Raw genomic sequence first — 15,470 nt, forward strand, 5'->3', positions numbered from 1 at the left:
AACACCACAAACTCCTCGCCATCCCCGTGGTAGATGCTACTTGTTCAGAGCGGCAAGGAGAATGACTGGGGGGCGGAGCCAGAGGGGGAGCTATATGGACAGCTCTTGCTGTGTGCTCTCCTTGCCTTTCCCTGTGGGGGAGAATATTTCCCACAAGTAATGGATGACGCCGTGGACCGGACACACCAATGTTGGAGAAATATATATATATATATATATATATATATATATATATATATATATATATATATATATATATACCTATATGCACTATTTGTGGTTCATTCTAGTTTACAATTAGCGCTACAGGAAGGGCTGAGCATGGGAGCTAGGCTCAGGGAGCTCACATAAAAGGGCAGCAGATGATATTTGAGTAGCAGTTTTTATGTGCTGTTTATTATGGATGCAGATTAGCGCTGCTCTCTCAACAATCAGTTGGCCATACTTAGGGCCTGATTATAAAAACCTCTCCGCTCACAGGAGATTATATAAAATGATCCTCTAGCACTGCGAAATCCCAAGTGAAATTCTAAAAAGGTTTGCTATACTTTGCAATATAGCACTGCATGACAAGACAGTTGTGCTGCATTTACACTTTGTATTTTATACTACTATAGAATTCTGATTACGTTTTAATACATTTAAACTTTGCACTATTTTGTATACAGCAGTGTATTTAGAATTGTCATTTTACAAATTCTGATTATGCTTTTACAGTTTCTGTGTAACTTTTAACAAATTAGGATCATACTTTGTATATATGTGTGTGTATCTTTTCCAAATTGCATTCCACTTTGTATTTCTTCTATTTAAAATAAAACTGAAAAACTGTCAGCTTCAGTTTCCAAGAGAGCTCCATTACTTTCTATGGGCCTGATAACTAACAATTCTCTAGTTTGGAGAGAAATTATAGTGCAGACTTCACAGGGGCTGAACTCACTGAATTCTTTAAGAAATACGGCATAACCTGGAACTCCCAGAGAGATAAGAGATACCTTCCCAAGAAAGTAATGAGGCTCCCTGGGATACAGAATTTCACAGGAGAGAGAGAAGTTAAACGGAGAACACATGAGGCTAATATAAAGTCTCATATTGCAGCAAATAAAAATTAAACTCAAATATTTTCACTACAATTTAACTTATTGTGCCACTAGTTTAGTATATATTACTGCTCTATCAGTTAAAGAAGTGTATTATAAATTTTGAGAAAACTTCACGTGAATACAGCGGGCAAGATAATTCAGTGAGGCCAGTTTGTGTAAAATTCTTACAGGATTTCACACAAAAAATGAGAGAGAGCTTCAGGTATACCCTGGGAACTCCCGTGTCCCTTCCACTTTCTGAAGCTGTGTCTTATTTTATAATAGAGAAAATACAAAGTGCAATGTAATTTTTAATAGATTCGCAGAAATATACAAAGTATGATTTGTGAAACACAAAAATTAAAGTGTTTAACACAGAAACTTTCAAAACATAATCAGAATTTGTAAAATCACTGCTGGATCTAAATGTATTCAAATATAAAATAGAAAGTCCAAATCTCAAAGGGACATTAAACACTAATACATGCTAGAAAGAATGATGCATTCAAAGAAAATATTAGTCTGAGAATAACACGTAGATGTATTTTTTAAAGTTTAATTAGCTGTTTAAATATTGACAAAATAAGTGTAACGTTTTAGTGTCTATAAAACAATGAGACTGCCATGTTGTAACTTAGGTTACCTTCTCTGCTGTGGCCAATTATGGACTATTATAAATAGGTCACTAGAGTTTACAGCCAATGGCTGTATGGAAGATAACAGTGTTCTTCACTTCAATTTCTAACAGGAACTGAAAAGTTCACAATTTCAGAAGTACTGGAAAGGTGGGGAAAATAGTAACAAAAGGGTATTATTATTATTACTAAGTGTGTTATTTTACTATGCACAATTGTGGAGTTTCTAATTCTAATGCACAATGCAGACTTTTCATGTCTAACCCTGCTACATATCTTCCATAATTGTACTTAACAGATAGCTGCATTCTGAGGACTGGAAGTGCACAGGTCAAGCTTTACAAGCCTAACCCTACCACATATCTGCATACAGAAATAGAAGCGCTCTACTGGGATCGAACAACAGCTCAGTATATCTTGTTCTATGGCGAGTTGCCACCTAAGAGCAGCCTCTTTTAGCCCACTTGTGCTTTTTACAGAGGAGAACTTTCCTGAAGTATATCAGTCTGATCCTGCCTAGCAAGGACAGTCCAGTCCAGAAATACCAGGCAATTCTCCACTGAAAAGGGAATATGGCAACTCCAGACAATTGTTTCAGCCTTCTGTGGGCCTTGTCAGTAAGATGCAGTCATAATCCTCTAAGCACATTCGGCAAGGAGTCCACATCTGGTATCCCCATCACCCTTAGGAAGTCTTCCCCAGGGTCATAATACAAATGAATAGAGAAAGAGAATCGCTCTACTAGGAACGAACAACAGCTCAATAGCTTGTTCTATGGCGAGTTATCGCCTAAGAGCAGCCTATTTTACCTCACTTGTGCTTTTCACAGAGAACTTTCCTTAAGTATATCTGCCTGATCTCGCCTAGCAAGATCAGTCCAGCCACAAAAAAACAGGCAATCCTCCTCTGAACAAGGAACATGGCAACCCCAGAAGATCATTTTGGCCTTCTTGGGGTCTCGTCAGTGAGGTGCAGCCATATTCCTCTAAGCACAATGGGCAAGGAGTCCATGTCATGTTTCCCCATAACCCTTAGGGAGACTTCCCCAGGGTCATAATACCACACATCTGCCTCTAATTCGCTTCAGCATAGTTTATCAGATATTAAACTGAAGTCAGTGGAACTGTTGGTAACAAATCTTTCTAGCTGCGTCTCCAATAACAAGCCCTGACAGGCTCCTACAAATAAAGCAAATAGTGGGTAGAGTTTGGCTATTTGAAAAACAACTGCAGTAAACAATGTTTTAATGCATTTGTTTCACAATCAGTATGTTAATTTATTGCAAGCCAGGAAAAATTTTTTAATTACAAAGTGTTTACTGCCCCTTTAACAAAAACACAAACTCCAGAGTCTTTGTCAATATGCTCTCCTGAATATTGACTATTTTTCCACAAAGGAGTCCAAGTGGTAGGGGTACATTTGATTGCAGAAGTGTGCTGGAATTTATGGACCTTTTTTCTGAATCATGGAAGTTTAATTTTGACTTCTAAATCATTTGAACCTGTTATCTTTTTTAATTTCTGCTTTTGGTGGCTTCTTACATTATCTATTCCTTTGATCCTACTTCCCCATCCAACTACCACCCTATTTCCCTCCTCCCTCTTGCATCAAAGCTTCTTGAAAAACTAGCTTATGCATGCCTATCCCATTTCCTTACAATAAACTCCCTCCTTTACCAATTGCAATCTGGATTTCGTCCCCATCACTCCACAGAGACAGCAATTTTTAAGTTTACCAACAACCTATTTACAGCAAAATCAAAAGACCACTTCTCTCTGCTTATCCTCCTTGATCTGTACGCAGCCTTTGACACTGTTGACCACCCTCTTTTGCTCCAAACCCTCCAATTTTTCGGCATCTGTGACACAGCCCTCTCGTGGCTCTCTTCCTACCTGTCAAACCGTACCTTTAGTGTAGCCTTCTCTGGGGCCTCCTCTGCCCCGTCACCACTTTCTGTCGGAGTACCGCAAGGCGCTGTCCTCGGTCCCCTTCTCTTCTCAATCTACACATCATCACTAGATTCCCTAATAAAGTCCCAAGGTTTACAATATCATTTGTATGCCGATGACACCCAAATCTACTTCTCTGCCCCAGACCTATCTCCTTCCTTGCTAACCCATGTCACTAACTGTCTTTCTCACATCTCCAACTGGATGTTCTCTCACTACCTCAAGCTAAATCTCTCCAAAACTGAGCTCCTTATTTTCCCCCTTTCTTCTAAACTCTCCACCCCAATCTCTCTATAACTGTTGACAACTCCATCATTACCCCTACCCCGCATGCCCGATATCTCGGGGTCACATTTGACTCAGATGTTTCGTTCACTCCTCACATTCAGTCATTGGCTAAAGCCTGCCGCTTCCACCTTAAAAACATCTCTAAAATTAGACACTTCCTTACACAAGACACAACTAAGATTTGAATCCACTCTCTCATTCTCTCCCGCCTCGATTACTGCAACTCTGTCCTCTCTGGTCTCCCCACCTGCCGCCTAGCTCCTTTACAATCCATAATGAATGCCTCTGCCAGACTCATCTTCCTTACACGTTGCTCTTCATCTGCTGCACCTCTCTGCCAATCCCTTCACTGGCTTCCTCTTGCCTCTAGGATCAAACACAAAATTCTCATTCTGACATACAAAGCCCTCAACTGCATTGCTCCCCCCTATATCTCATACCTTGTCTCCAGATACTCTCCCTCCTGTCCCCTTCGCTCTGCTCACAACCTCCTACTCTCCTCCTCTCTTGTCACCTCATCACACTTCCGTTTACAGGACTTCTCCAGACTGGCTCACATCTTGTGGAACTCTCTGCCCCGCTCCACAAGACTCTCTTCTAGTTTTAAAAGCTTCAAGTGCTCCCTAAAGACTCTACTGTTCAGGGATGCATACAACCTACGCTAACCTTTATTTATACCAGTTCCACTCCTCCATTGCTATCCCCTGAACCCCCTTAGCATGTAAGCCTAAGAGTCCAGCTGTTTGTAGATCACCTTCTTAAGAGCTGACTACAACAGTGCAACTCTTGGCAGGGCCCTCTACCCATTTGATCCCTATAATTGTTTTGTTGTACTCCGCTTTTGTTTATAGTGCTGCGGAATCTGTTGGCGCTCTACAAATAACCAATAATAATAATTGACTTACAAGTATTGTTCTTGACTCCTCCATGCTGCCTTTATAAATCTCATGCTAGATTCTGACTCACATTATTACCTGTAATGTCTGACTATCATGATGTCTTACTACCCAAACTGTCTTCGGCCTATTTATTCTACTTCATGGAATGTGATAGATGTAGGCAAGGTTCAACAAATACAGGGTGCCAGACTGCAATAAAGCCTAAAAAATTTAATCTGAAGCCAGTCAATCTGAACCAATAGCCTATCAAGCTGTATTTTATGTGGCTTATGCCACACTCATATTCTTGATGCCATCATTAAAGCCCTAGTCTGTGGGCAGTGAGATCCCAGCCTCACATTGGCTATCCCAATCCCTCCAGATAGGTGTACATTTGGCCTACTGCATAGATGGCAGCCAATCACTGCACACTCTTCCTCTTTCTTTCAAGATTCAATTCTCACATATGGTGCCTTATAGTCGGCAGAGACATGAAACCCATTTGTTTTCTTTCATGGTTCAGATACAGCATGCAATTTTAAATAACTTTGCAATTTATATCTATTATCTATTTTACTTAATTCGCTTGATATCAATTTGTTGAAAGGAAATATACAATAGTCTGCCTCACACTATACCCCTAATATAGCTGGAACTCCCAAAGAACACTAATCTCCCTAAGTGTTAATCTAGAAACACAATGCACAGGAATGGGGAGCAGCACTAAAACTAGCAATTAGAGGACCTACTATGTGATATACAGTATGTAATACGGGACCAGATCTCCAATGAAACAAATAGTGGTAATAAATGTTAAAGTTATACCATTAATTTAATGAATGCTTTCAATAATGATAGTGCAATGCAGGATGGGACATCTCCAATTAAATCTCTCAAAAGAGTGATGTATATGCCCTTAGTATAAACTCAAGTGAAAGACAACTTGTAAGAAATAATGAAAATAATTTGATATGAATGATTATACAATAACAATAAAAACAATATTACTTATCCGGATTTTCAACAAATGTAACCATTTCGTGACAGGGTCAATTTGCCTACAACGGAACAACATTCCGATGTAGACAAATTAAAATCCTGCGATCGTGCACACGATCGTGAGATTTCAGTTATGGGATCGGGTCATGGGGGGCGTCCCTATGACGCTAGGCACGCCCTCCAGACTGCTATCAGATCCAGGAAACGCTGTTGGCTTCAGGACAGCCAAACGGCAAGGACGTTTTATTCCGTCCTAACGGCGCTAAAGCCCAGTGCGGTTAGGATGGAATAAAATGCCATAAGGGCTTTAAAAGGTTAAAAACAAATTCATAAACAATTTGACTAGGACCAAGTGGTTAAAAAAAAAAAATTCAAATATGGGGCGTGTCCAAAACACGATCTTGCATGGTCGCACTTTCCCTGAGCTCCTGCTGATCATTTTATAATCCGCTGGTTATACAAGAGAACTTATAGTAAATTGATATCGCTCAACTCCTACTTAACTATCCTGCTTAGCAGAGATACACCTCTGAAGGGGTTCAGAGGGGCCCCTTGAGAGAAACATGCGACAAACCGCCAAGCTCTCTGTTCAATAGCATTCTGACAGGCGACTACCACGAGGCATCCATAGTAAAGTTTCTAGACTCAGGCAAGATGAATGGCATAAAGTGTCCCACAACTCCCACAATCTCACCTTATACACCCGGGAACACTGGCCCTGCAAGACATGTTGCGGCCTGGCAAGTTTCTCAAAGAAGTCGCACAAGCTTCTCCTAAACATAGTTTCCATGATCAGACAGACATGGGGGGTTGAAAAATCAAGAATGAACTATCAGTTAATGCCTTTACATACCCTGCTCAGACACTGAGAGTAACTGATAATTATTAGTTTACAATACAATATGGCTTTGTTTGTGTTTAGTTTTTAACCAAGGTAGTTCATATGTTGATAATTACGTACTATAGCAACTAGACAAATATACCGGAAGCATTATATGTTGAAATGTTGGAAAATAAAGGGAAAAACCCAATAGGGGGCGCTACCAAGAAATATATGTTTCAAACCATCAATACACAGATAACAAATATGACAAAATATGGTATTGGTGTGTGTATGCACACTACTAGATACCAGAGTCCTAGGTCCTGGATGAAAGACAAGATCAAAGTCCTAGGTGCTCAAATAAGGTAGAAATATCCGTCTTCTCAAAACCAGAGGCAGCACTCAATCTTCACCCTCCAAAGGTTAATATATCTAGAATCAAACACAAGGAAAGAGGCGCCGTATGTGTGAATCTGAAACAGCCAACATCAGATAGAAAACATGTGCAGGGTACTCACAATATGAAAAGGCACTCCAATGTGCCAATAGGAGCAGGCTGGTATTCACAGCAAACCAGCTGGCTGAACAGGCAATCCAGGATAACCAAAGTGAGAGACTCAGAATCTGGATCCCACGATATGGAGACAGGAGCTAGGTGCAAACAAAGGCACACCACTGTGTGAATCTGTAGGAGTACACTGATAAATTCACAATCTGTACAGGGTACTCACATTCTGTAGCGGCACTCAATTGTGCCAGTGGAAGCAGGCTGGTTTTCTCAGCAAACCAGCTGGCTGTATAAGGAGTAAAGCAGGAGCCTCCGCAGTCCTCCGGATAAAACAGGTAGCTCAGAAATAATCAATTTGGGATGAGGATATATGATTTAAAAAAGGTTTAATAAAGAATAAAAACAATTAAAAATACATATATCACTCATGTACATATATCACTCATGTGCAGTATATAAGTGACATGCAACGCGTTTCTCGGAATCAGCCTGAGGAAACGGTTGATTCCGAGAAACGCGTTGCATGTCACTTATATACTGCACATGAGTGATATATGTATTTTTAATTGTTTTTATTCTTTATTAAACCTTTTTTAAATCATATATCCTCATCCCAAATTGATTATTTCTGAGCTACCTGTTTTATCCGGAGGACTGCGGAGGCTCCTGCTTTACTCCTTATACAGCCAGCTGGTTTGCTGAGAAAACCAGCCTGCTTCCACTAGCCCAATTGAGTGTCGCTACAGAATGTGAGTACCCTGTACAGATTGTGAATTTATCAGTGTACTCCTACAGATTCACACAGTGGTGTGCCTTTGTTTGCACCTAGCTCCTGTCTCCATATCGTGGGATCCAGATTCTGAGTCTCTCACTTTGGTTATCCTGGATTGCCTGTTCAGCCAGCTGGTTTGCTGTGAATACCAGCCTGCTCCTATTGGCACATTGGAGTGCCTTTTCATATTGTGAGTACCCTGCACATGTTTTCTATCTGATGTTGGCTGTTTCAGATTCACACATACGGCGCCTCTTTCCTTGTGTTTGATTCTAAATGTTGGAAAATGTAGCACACGTATAACATCTGAACCTACTAACAAAAGATAACTACCCTTGAGCGGTTTGCGGACGGAGCTGCAGAGGGGAAAACAGCAGGATATAACTTTTAAAAGTTTAGGTGTGTAAAGGCTATAGTAGCTGCATAACCTTTTTTTTTACTATATTGTTTTAGTAGCAGATACTTGTCACCTTACAATATCTGCTAAAACAGCACAAGCTACATTACTGAGGTTGTTATACCACAATGGAAAACTTGTTAAACTACACCCTCTTCACACATGCACACAGAGTTATCATAGAACATTATTTTATTTTCAATTTTGAAGTGAAAACTTACTTTATCTCAATAAAACTCTTTTGAAAACCAAAATTTTTTTTACAAAATTTAAAAATCAGATGCAAAAAAATTCCAGCGTTATTGACAGCAATGTCCAAGTGCCGGTCACATAATGTAAATCCCAAAGATGGTGGGGAAAATCAGTTGTGTTCTCCAAATAGGAATTGTGTTCTTCAAATAGCATACTACGGTCCAAAGTTTGTGAGTGGTGAGGGTGGGTAAAAACTAGGTTACCTTTTCGACGCTCTGAAAAGCGGTGTGTAGATCCTTCAATGTCTTGCGTGTCAGCATGAAAAGCTGTGTGATCACACGGACATCTATTTCCCTATATGTTGAACGGATCTCCGAGTGGAAATAGAAGAGGATGTTGGTTGCAATCTGGGTTTTCGGCAGCCGTTAGAGTACTCTTAGACAAAAGCTTTCAGAGCTGAAACGCGTAAAGGCGTACCCCGATTGGCATTCTTTTGTATTTCCCGGTTCAGCTACACAGGCTGACTTGGCTGATACCGGCAACGGCTATATTATGAGGGAAAAAAAAGAAAATAAAAGGACTATTACTAACGGCTACCGAAAACCCAGAATGCAACCAACATCCTCTTCTATTTCCACACGGAGATCCATTCAACATATAGGAAAATGGATGTCCGTGTAATCACGCAGCTTTTCAGGCTGACACAAAGGACATTGAATGATCTACACACCACTTTTCAGAGCGGAGAAAAGGTAACCTAGTTTTTACCCACCCTCACCACTCACAAACTTTGGACCGAGTATCTGTTATTTGAAGAACACATTTCCTATTTGGAGAACACAACTGATTTTCCCCACCCTCTTTGGGATCTACATTATGTGACAGGTACTTGAACTTTGCTATCAATAACGCTTTTTTTTTCATCTGTTTTCAGATTTTTTTAACCATTTGGTTCAAGTCAAATTGTTTATGAATTTGTTGAAAAACCGGATAAATAATATTTTTATTGTTGTTGTATAATCATTCATATTAAATTATTTTCATTATTTCTTAAGAGTTGTCTTTCACTTGAGTGTATACTAAGGGCATATACATCACTCTTTTGAGAGATTTCATTGGAGATCTCCCATCCTGCATTGCACTATCATTACTGAAAGCATTCATTAAATTAATGGAATAACTTTAACATGTATTACCACTATTTGTTTCATTACAGATCTGGAGATCTGGCCCCGTATTACCTACTGTATATCACATAGTAGGTCCTCTAATTGCTATTTTTAGCACTGCTCCCCATTCCTGTGCATTATCAATTTGTTGAACAAAAAGCAATGCACATGGATGAGCCAATAACATGAGGCATATATGTGCAGCCACCAATCAGCAGCTACTAAGCCTACCTAGGTATGCTTATCAAATAATACCAAGATAATGACACAAATTAGATAATGGAAGTAAATTGGGAAAAAATGTATGCTCTCCATGAATAATGAAAGAAAAAAATGGGGTTCATGTCCCTTTAATGGCTAAATTTATCATGCTACTTCTTTTTCTGTATGGGTTAAAGAATAGGCAGCAAAATTATGCATGGGTTTGCTTCATTACCAGTCACCAAGGGTTAACTGCTTTGTGTTACTGTCTGTCAATGAGTTTATAGATCAATTATGTGTGTGTCTGAAAAAAGTTTTAATCAATGTTCTGTTACTTGATCACATTGGGGTAAATACTGCATATTTGTCACACTTTATAATGTAGTAAATGTTGTGCATATGATTTTATAATTGCTAACTTACTTTAAGGGTCATTGCCAGACCCAGGTTAGCCTTATTGACAGGTGGGCTTTGCGTGCGCCACAGGTTGGTTGGAAAAGGGGTTCGTTTAAAAGAGACTGGAGAAGATTCCTAATATTGTAACATTTTTAAACCAAGTGCATGGCGTTTTGTTGTTTTTACAGGAAAACCATTCTACTAAACGTTTTAAATTCAAAAAGTACGTTTTTTGATACGTTTGATATCATCCATATATCTGTACCCCACTGCCTAAACATACTCACGCTTGTCCCCTAAGTCCTAACCTTATGTTATTTTATTAACGTGTCATCTGCTACATTGTTACAACTGGCCCTAAATCTTATGCTCTCTAATGTCTTCCAAATGGTTGTATAAATCTGCCCCCCTGCTGTCATAATACAACTCACAGCTACCCTGTCATATAATTACCTCTTGTCTGCTTCCTGCTGGCATAAGCCTGAGGCCACCTACCGCATAACACTTATTTACGCCCTTCCTTATATCTGCTCCCTACTGCTACTGCCTTACACATGCACTGACTAGTGCCTAACAGTCTCCATGACTACCTTTTGATGTCTTATTACACCGCAAGTGTGTCCCTGCTGCTAAATTACCCCTCATAGCTTCTTGCTGAAGCTTAATTACGACCTCAATCCCAACCCTCCTGTCTTATGACTTGTATACACCTTGCTACCGTATTTATCCCCATCAAACGAATAAACAGATTGGTAATGTGACCCACTCTTTTGGTAACCCATCACCACAACCCACGGACACGGGGACAAAATACCCGGGAATCAACCTACCGCCGTCTCGGGAGTCTTCCGCCTTTTCTTTTTTTCTTATTGGTTGACAGGACAGAGTACTTTCTCCACATCTCAAAATGTGATTGGTCCGTATGCAATAGTTTGCCCGGAAACAAGAATTTGTTAATCCTCATTGGCTCTACTATTGTTTTTCTCCTTAGCAACAGAGTATGGATTTGCAAATTGTCAGAGCCAGCAAGGGCGCGCAGAAAAAAGGGTGTGTGCTTTGTGTCACAACATTCGAGTATAGTTGATGTGTAGAGGAGTAAATAGGCCACGCCCAGTTTAAAAGATCAACGCATGCAACTTTACAGTATAGCAAACTTTGTTACATTGTTATCTGTAATATAAGCAGGTTTCATTTTATCAATGCAATGAATAAACATAAATTAACTAAACAATGATAGTATTGACTGCATGTGTTTTGCATGATGGCAAGTAGCAAATACGTTTTATTTTTTCCTAAAATTGATACATTGTGAATTGTATGTATATAGTAATGACGTGACGTAACGACACATGATCTAGCAGCAGGGCTGCCAAGTAAAACAGTAAATTGTTACTGTGAAACACTATTGATACATTGAAAACAAAAATCCTGAATACTTCATAGCAACAACAACAAAAAAACAAGCAGTTACTTGACTCCAATCTTGAACTGAAAATCTTGGCTAAAGAAGGTCTAATAATTCAAGAAATAAAGAAGCTTGGCAGTGGGTAGGTAGGTTACACTGATTAGTGCTGACACAAATTAATGCTTTACAGATGAGTTGACACTTGTGTTGAAGCCTATCATTTCTGGAACTAGGCAGAGGAGTTTGAACTTTATGAAGCTTGGCTAGAGAGCTTAGCCCAATGGTTAGTATAGGGTGAACAGGAGTCATGGTTGACTCATGATACACAAAATTCAGGAAGGAACCTGGAAGCTGTCAGAACAGCCAGGGAAAGAACAAGTCTGTTTATAGGGCTGGCAGTGTAATGAACAACTTTTCACACCACACAGATATGTCCGTTCCATACAACTGAGGGCACAGAAGGTAAGCATAACTAATTGCCAGTCTATTTGTGACACTGTCATTTATCATGGAAATACAATTTTCATTCACCTACTGGACGAATTTTTTTAAATGCAAACACAGTAATTAGGACATTAGCATCCATTTTTATAGCTCTATGTACCCATTTGAAATCTTGGTACTCCAAGTGGCAACAAAAAAAAGAGAAAGTAGCAGATGTAATATTCCAGTGAAACCCAATATTTGTATTGTCCTTTCCAACAGTACTCCCCCCATACTGAGTAAGTGGAACCCATAGGGCTGCAGTACTATATGGTTATCACACCACTAAACCCAATTTTTTTTCTATCATGATTCATGCAGACAATACAAATTTTAAACAACATTTCAATGTACTGCTATTATCAAATTTGCTTAATTCTTTAGATATCCTTTGTTGAAGAAATAGCAATACACATGGGTCAGCCAATCACATGAGGCATCTATGTGCAGCTACCAATCACCAGCTGCTGAGCCTATCTATATATGCTTTTCAGCAAAGGATATACAGAGAATGAAGCAAATTAGGTACTTGAAGTAAATTAGAAAGTTGTTTGAAAATGCATGTTCTTTCTAAATCATGAAAGAAAAAATTGGGTTTCATGTCCCTTTAAAGGGATATGAAACCCAATTTGTTCTAATTTACTCCTATTATCATTTTGTCTTCGTTCTCTTGATATATTTATTTGAAAAATAGGAATGTGGTTCAGCGCTTGCTGATTGATGGCTAAATGTAGATTCCTGCTTTTTCAAATAAAGATACCAAGAGAACGAAGAAAAACTGATAATAGGAGTAAATTAGAAAGTTAATTAAAAGTGCATGCTCTATCTGAATCATGAAAGAAAGAAACATGTGGGTTTCATATCCCTTTAAGCTAAGTCTTAGAAGGAAGACTCAGAGATTCCATGTGTATTTTGGTGTGAAAGGGCACGTGCTCTTAAATTATCCTACCTGTCTTAGACAAGCCCCTGACTAGAAGATATTAGCATATTAACAACCAAATTATTCTGGTGCTGCCAGCACTTTCTTGAACCTTACATTTGCTAATATTTATAAGGCATTATTCCACAGAAAAGAAGTCACTCTTCAAAAATACAACTAGTAGAAGACAACTTCTTGATTCTGGAATAGTAGCAATCAAAACATTTCCTAGTTGCTAGCCTTTTCAGGTACTCCACAAAGAACTAATACAAATCCCAGATCAACCTTTAATTTTGGGTTTGTCTTGGTTCCAGATTCATGATTCTGCTTTAAACATGTGCACAAGCCAATTATACATGCATGGAACAGCTTGTTCTCAGCTTGTTTTAAGAAATGCCACATCATCCACCCTACCATATTTACCTAGTGAGCTTATGTTGATGTGTTTTTTTTAAGATAGAAGTTATCACTCCATCATACCTACAACTGACCTTTTTCTTGGGTATACCCATACCTAAGGGAAAGACATATCTGCTATAAAAACTCTAAACAAAATCCATGGGTGAGAATCTTCATCCAGGCGGCTCCATCTTTATCCATTGAGGGACCGATGGATGAAGATCCAATAGGATTTAAGCAGCTCTCATTCCTATTGGCTGATGCAAATCAGCCAAAAGGAATGAGAGCTGCTTAAATCCTACTGGCTGATTTGAACAGCCAATAGGATTTAAGCAGCTCTACAGGTGAAACTCAAAAAATTAGAATATCGTGCAAAAGTTCATTTATTTCACTAATGCAACTTAAAAGGTGAAACTAATATATGAGATAGACTCATTGCATGCAAAGCAAGATAGCTCAAGCCGTGATTTGTCATAATTGTGATGATTATGGCTTACAGCTCATGAAAACCCCAAATCCACAATCTCAGAAAATTAGAATATTACATGCAATAAATAAAACAAGGATTGCACATAGAACAATATCGTACCTCTGAAAAGTATAAGCATGCATACTGTATGTACTCAGTACTTGGTTTGGGCCCCCTTTGCAGCAATTACTGCCTCAACGCAGCATGGCATGGAAGCTATCAGCCTGTGGCACTGCTGAGGTGTTATGAAAGACCAGGATGCTTCAATAACGGCCTTCAGCTGCTCTTCTGCATTGTTCAGTCTCATGTATCCTCTTTCTCTTGGCAATGCCCCATAGATTCTCTATGGGGTTCAGGTCAGGCGAGTTTACTGGCCAATCAAGCACAGTAATCCCACGGTCATTGAACCAGATTTTGGTGCTTTTGGTAGTGCGGGCAGGTGCCAAGTCCTGCTGGAAAATGAAGTCAGCAACCCCATAGAGCTCGTCTGCAGAAGGAAGCATGAAGTGCTCCAAAATCTCCTGGTAGATGGCTGCGTTGACCCTGGACTTAATGAAGCACAGTGGAATAACACCAGCAGATGACATGGCTCCTCAAATCAACACAGACTGTGGAAACTTCACGCTGGACTTCAAGCATATTGCAGTGTGTGCCTCTCCATTCTTCCTCCATACTCTGGGTCCTTGGTTTCCAAATGAGATGCAAAATTTGCTCTCATCAGAAAAGAGGACTTTGGACCACTGCGCAACAGACTAGGTCTGTTTTTCTTTAGCCCTGGTAAGACGCTTCTGACGTTTTTTGTTGTTCAGGAGTGGCTTGACAAGAGGAATACAACATTTGAAGCCCATGTCCAGGATCCGTCTGTGTGTGGTGGCTTTTGATGCACTGACTCCAGCCTCAGTCCACTCCTTGTGAAAGTCCCCAACACTTTTGAGTGGCCTTTTCCTGACAATCCTCTCCAGGCTGCAGTCATCCCTGCTGCTTGTGCACCTTTTTCTTCCACACTTTTCCCTTCCACATAACTTTCTATTAATGTGCTTTGATACAGCACTTTGTGAACATCCAACTTCTTTTGCAATTACATTTTGAGGCTTTCCCTCCTTATGGAGGGTGTCAATGATGGTTTTCTGCACAACTGTCAGGTCAGCAGTCTTTCCCATGATTGTGATTCCTACTGAACCAGACTGAGAGACCATTTAAAGGCTCAGGAACCCTTTGCAGGTGTTATGGCTTAATTAGCTGATTGGAGTGGGACACTTTGAGCCTAGAATATTGCACCTTTTCACAATATTATAATTTTCTGAGATTATGGATTTGGTGTTTTCATGAGCTGTAAGCCATAATCATCACAATTATGACAAATCACGGCTTGAACTATCTTGCTTTGCATGTAATGAGTCTATCTCATATATTAGTTTCACCTTTTAAGTTGCATTCGTGAAATAAATGAACTTTTGCACGATTTTCTAATTTTTCGAGTTTCACCTGTAATTTCTATTGGCTGAT

At 39.5% G+C, this 15,470-nt stretch overlaps 1 protein-coding gene across 1 annotated transcript in view; it reads right to left on the reverse strand.

Annotated features, from left to right (window-relative positions):
• The window catches only part of RFX5 (regulatory factor X5), a 496,889-nt gene extending 485,724 nt beyond the window's left edge, over nucleotides 1–11,165 (reverse strand). Inside the window, exons 1-2 of the mRNA XM_053703857.1 lie at nucleotides 11,120–11,165; nucleotides 8,787–9,068 (exon numbers count right to left, since the gene is read on the reverse strand). Coding sequence (XP_053559832.1) covers nucleotides 8,787–8,843 — 57 coding nt within the window. The 5' untranslated portion in view covers nucleotides 8,844–9,068; nucleotides 11,120–11,165. The remainder of the gene's footprint in view (nucleotides 1–8,786; nucleotides 9,069–11,119) is intronic.
• Nucleotides 11,166–15,470: the final 4,305 nt, after the last annotated feature.

Source organism: Bombina bombina, chromosome 1 (genome assembly GCF_027579735.1).
Source record: "Bombina bombina isolate aBomBom1 chromosome 1, aBomBom1.pri, whole genome shotgun sequence".
NCBI lineage: Eukaryota > Metazoa > Chordata > Amphibia > Anura > Bombinatoridae > Bombina > Bombina bombina.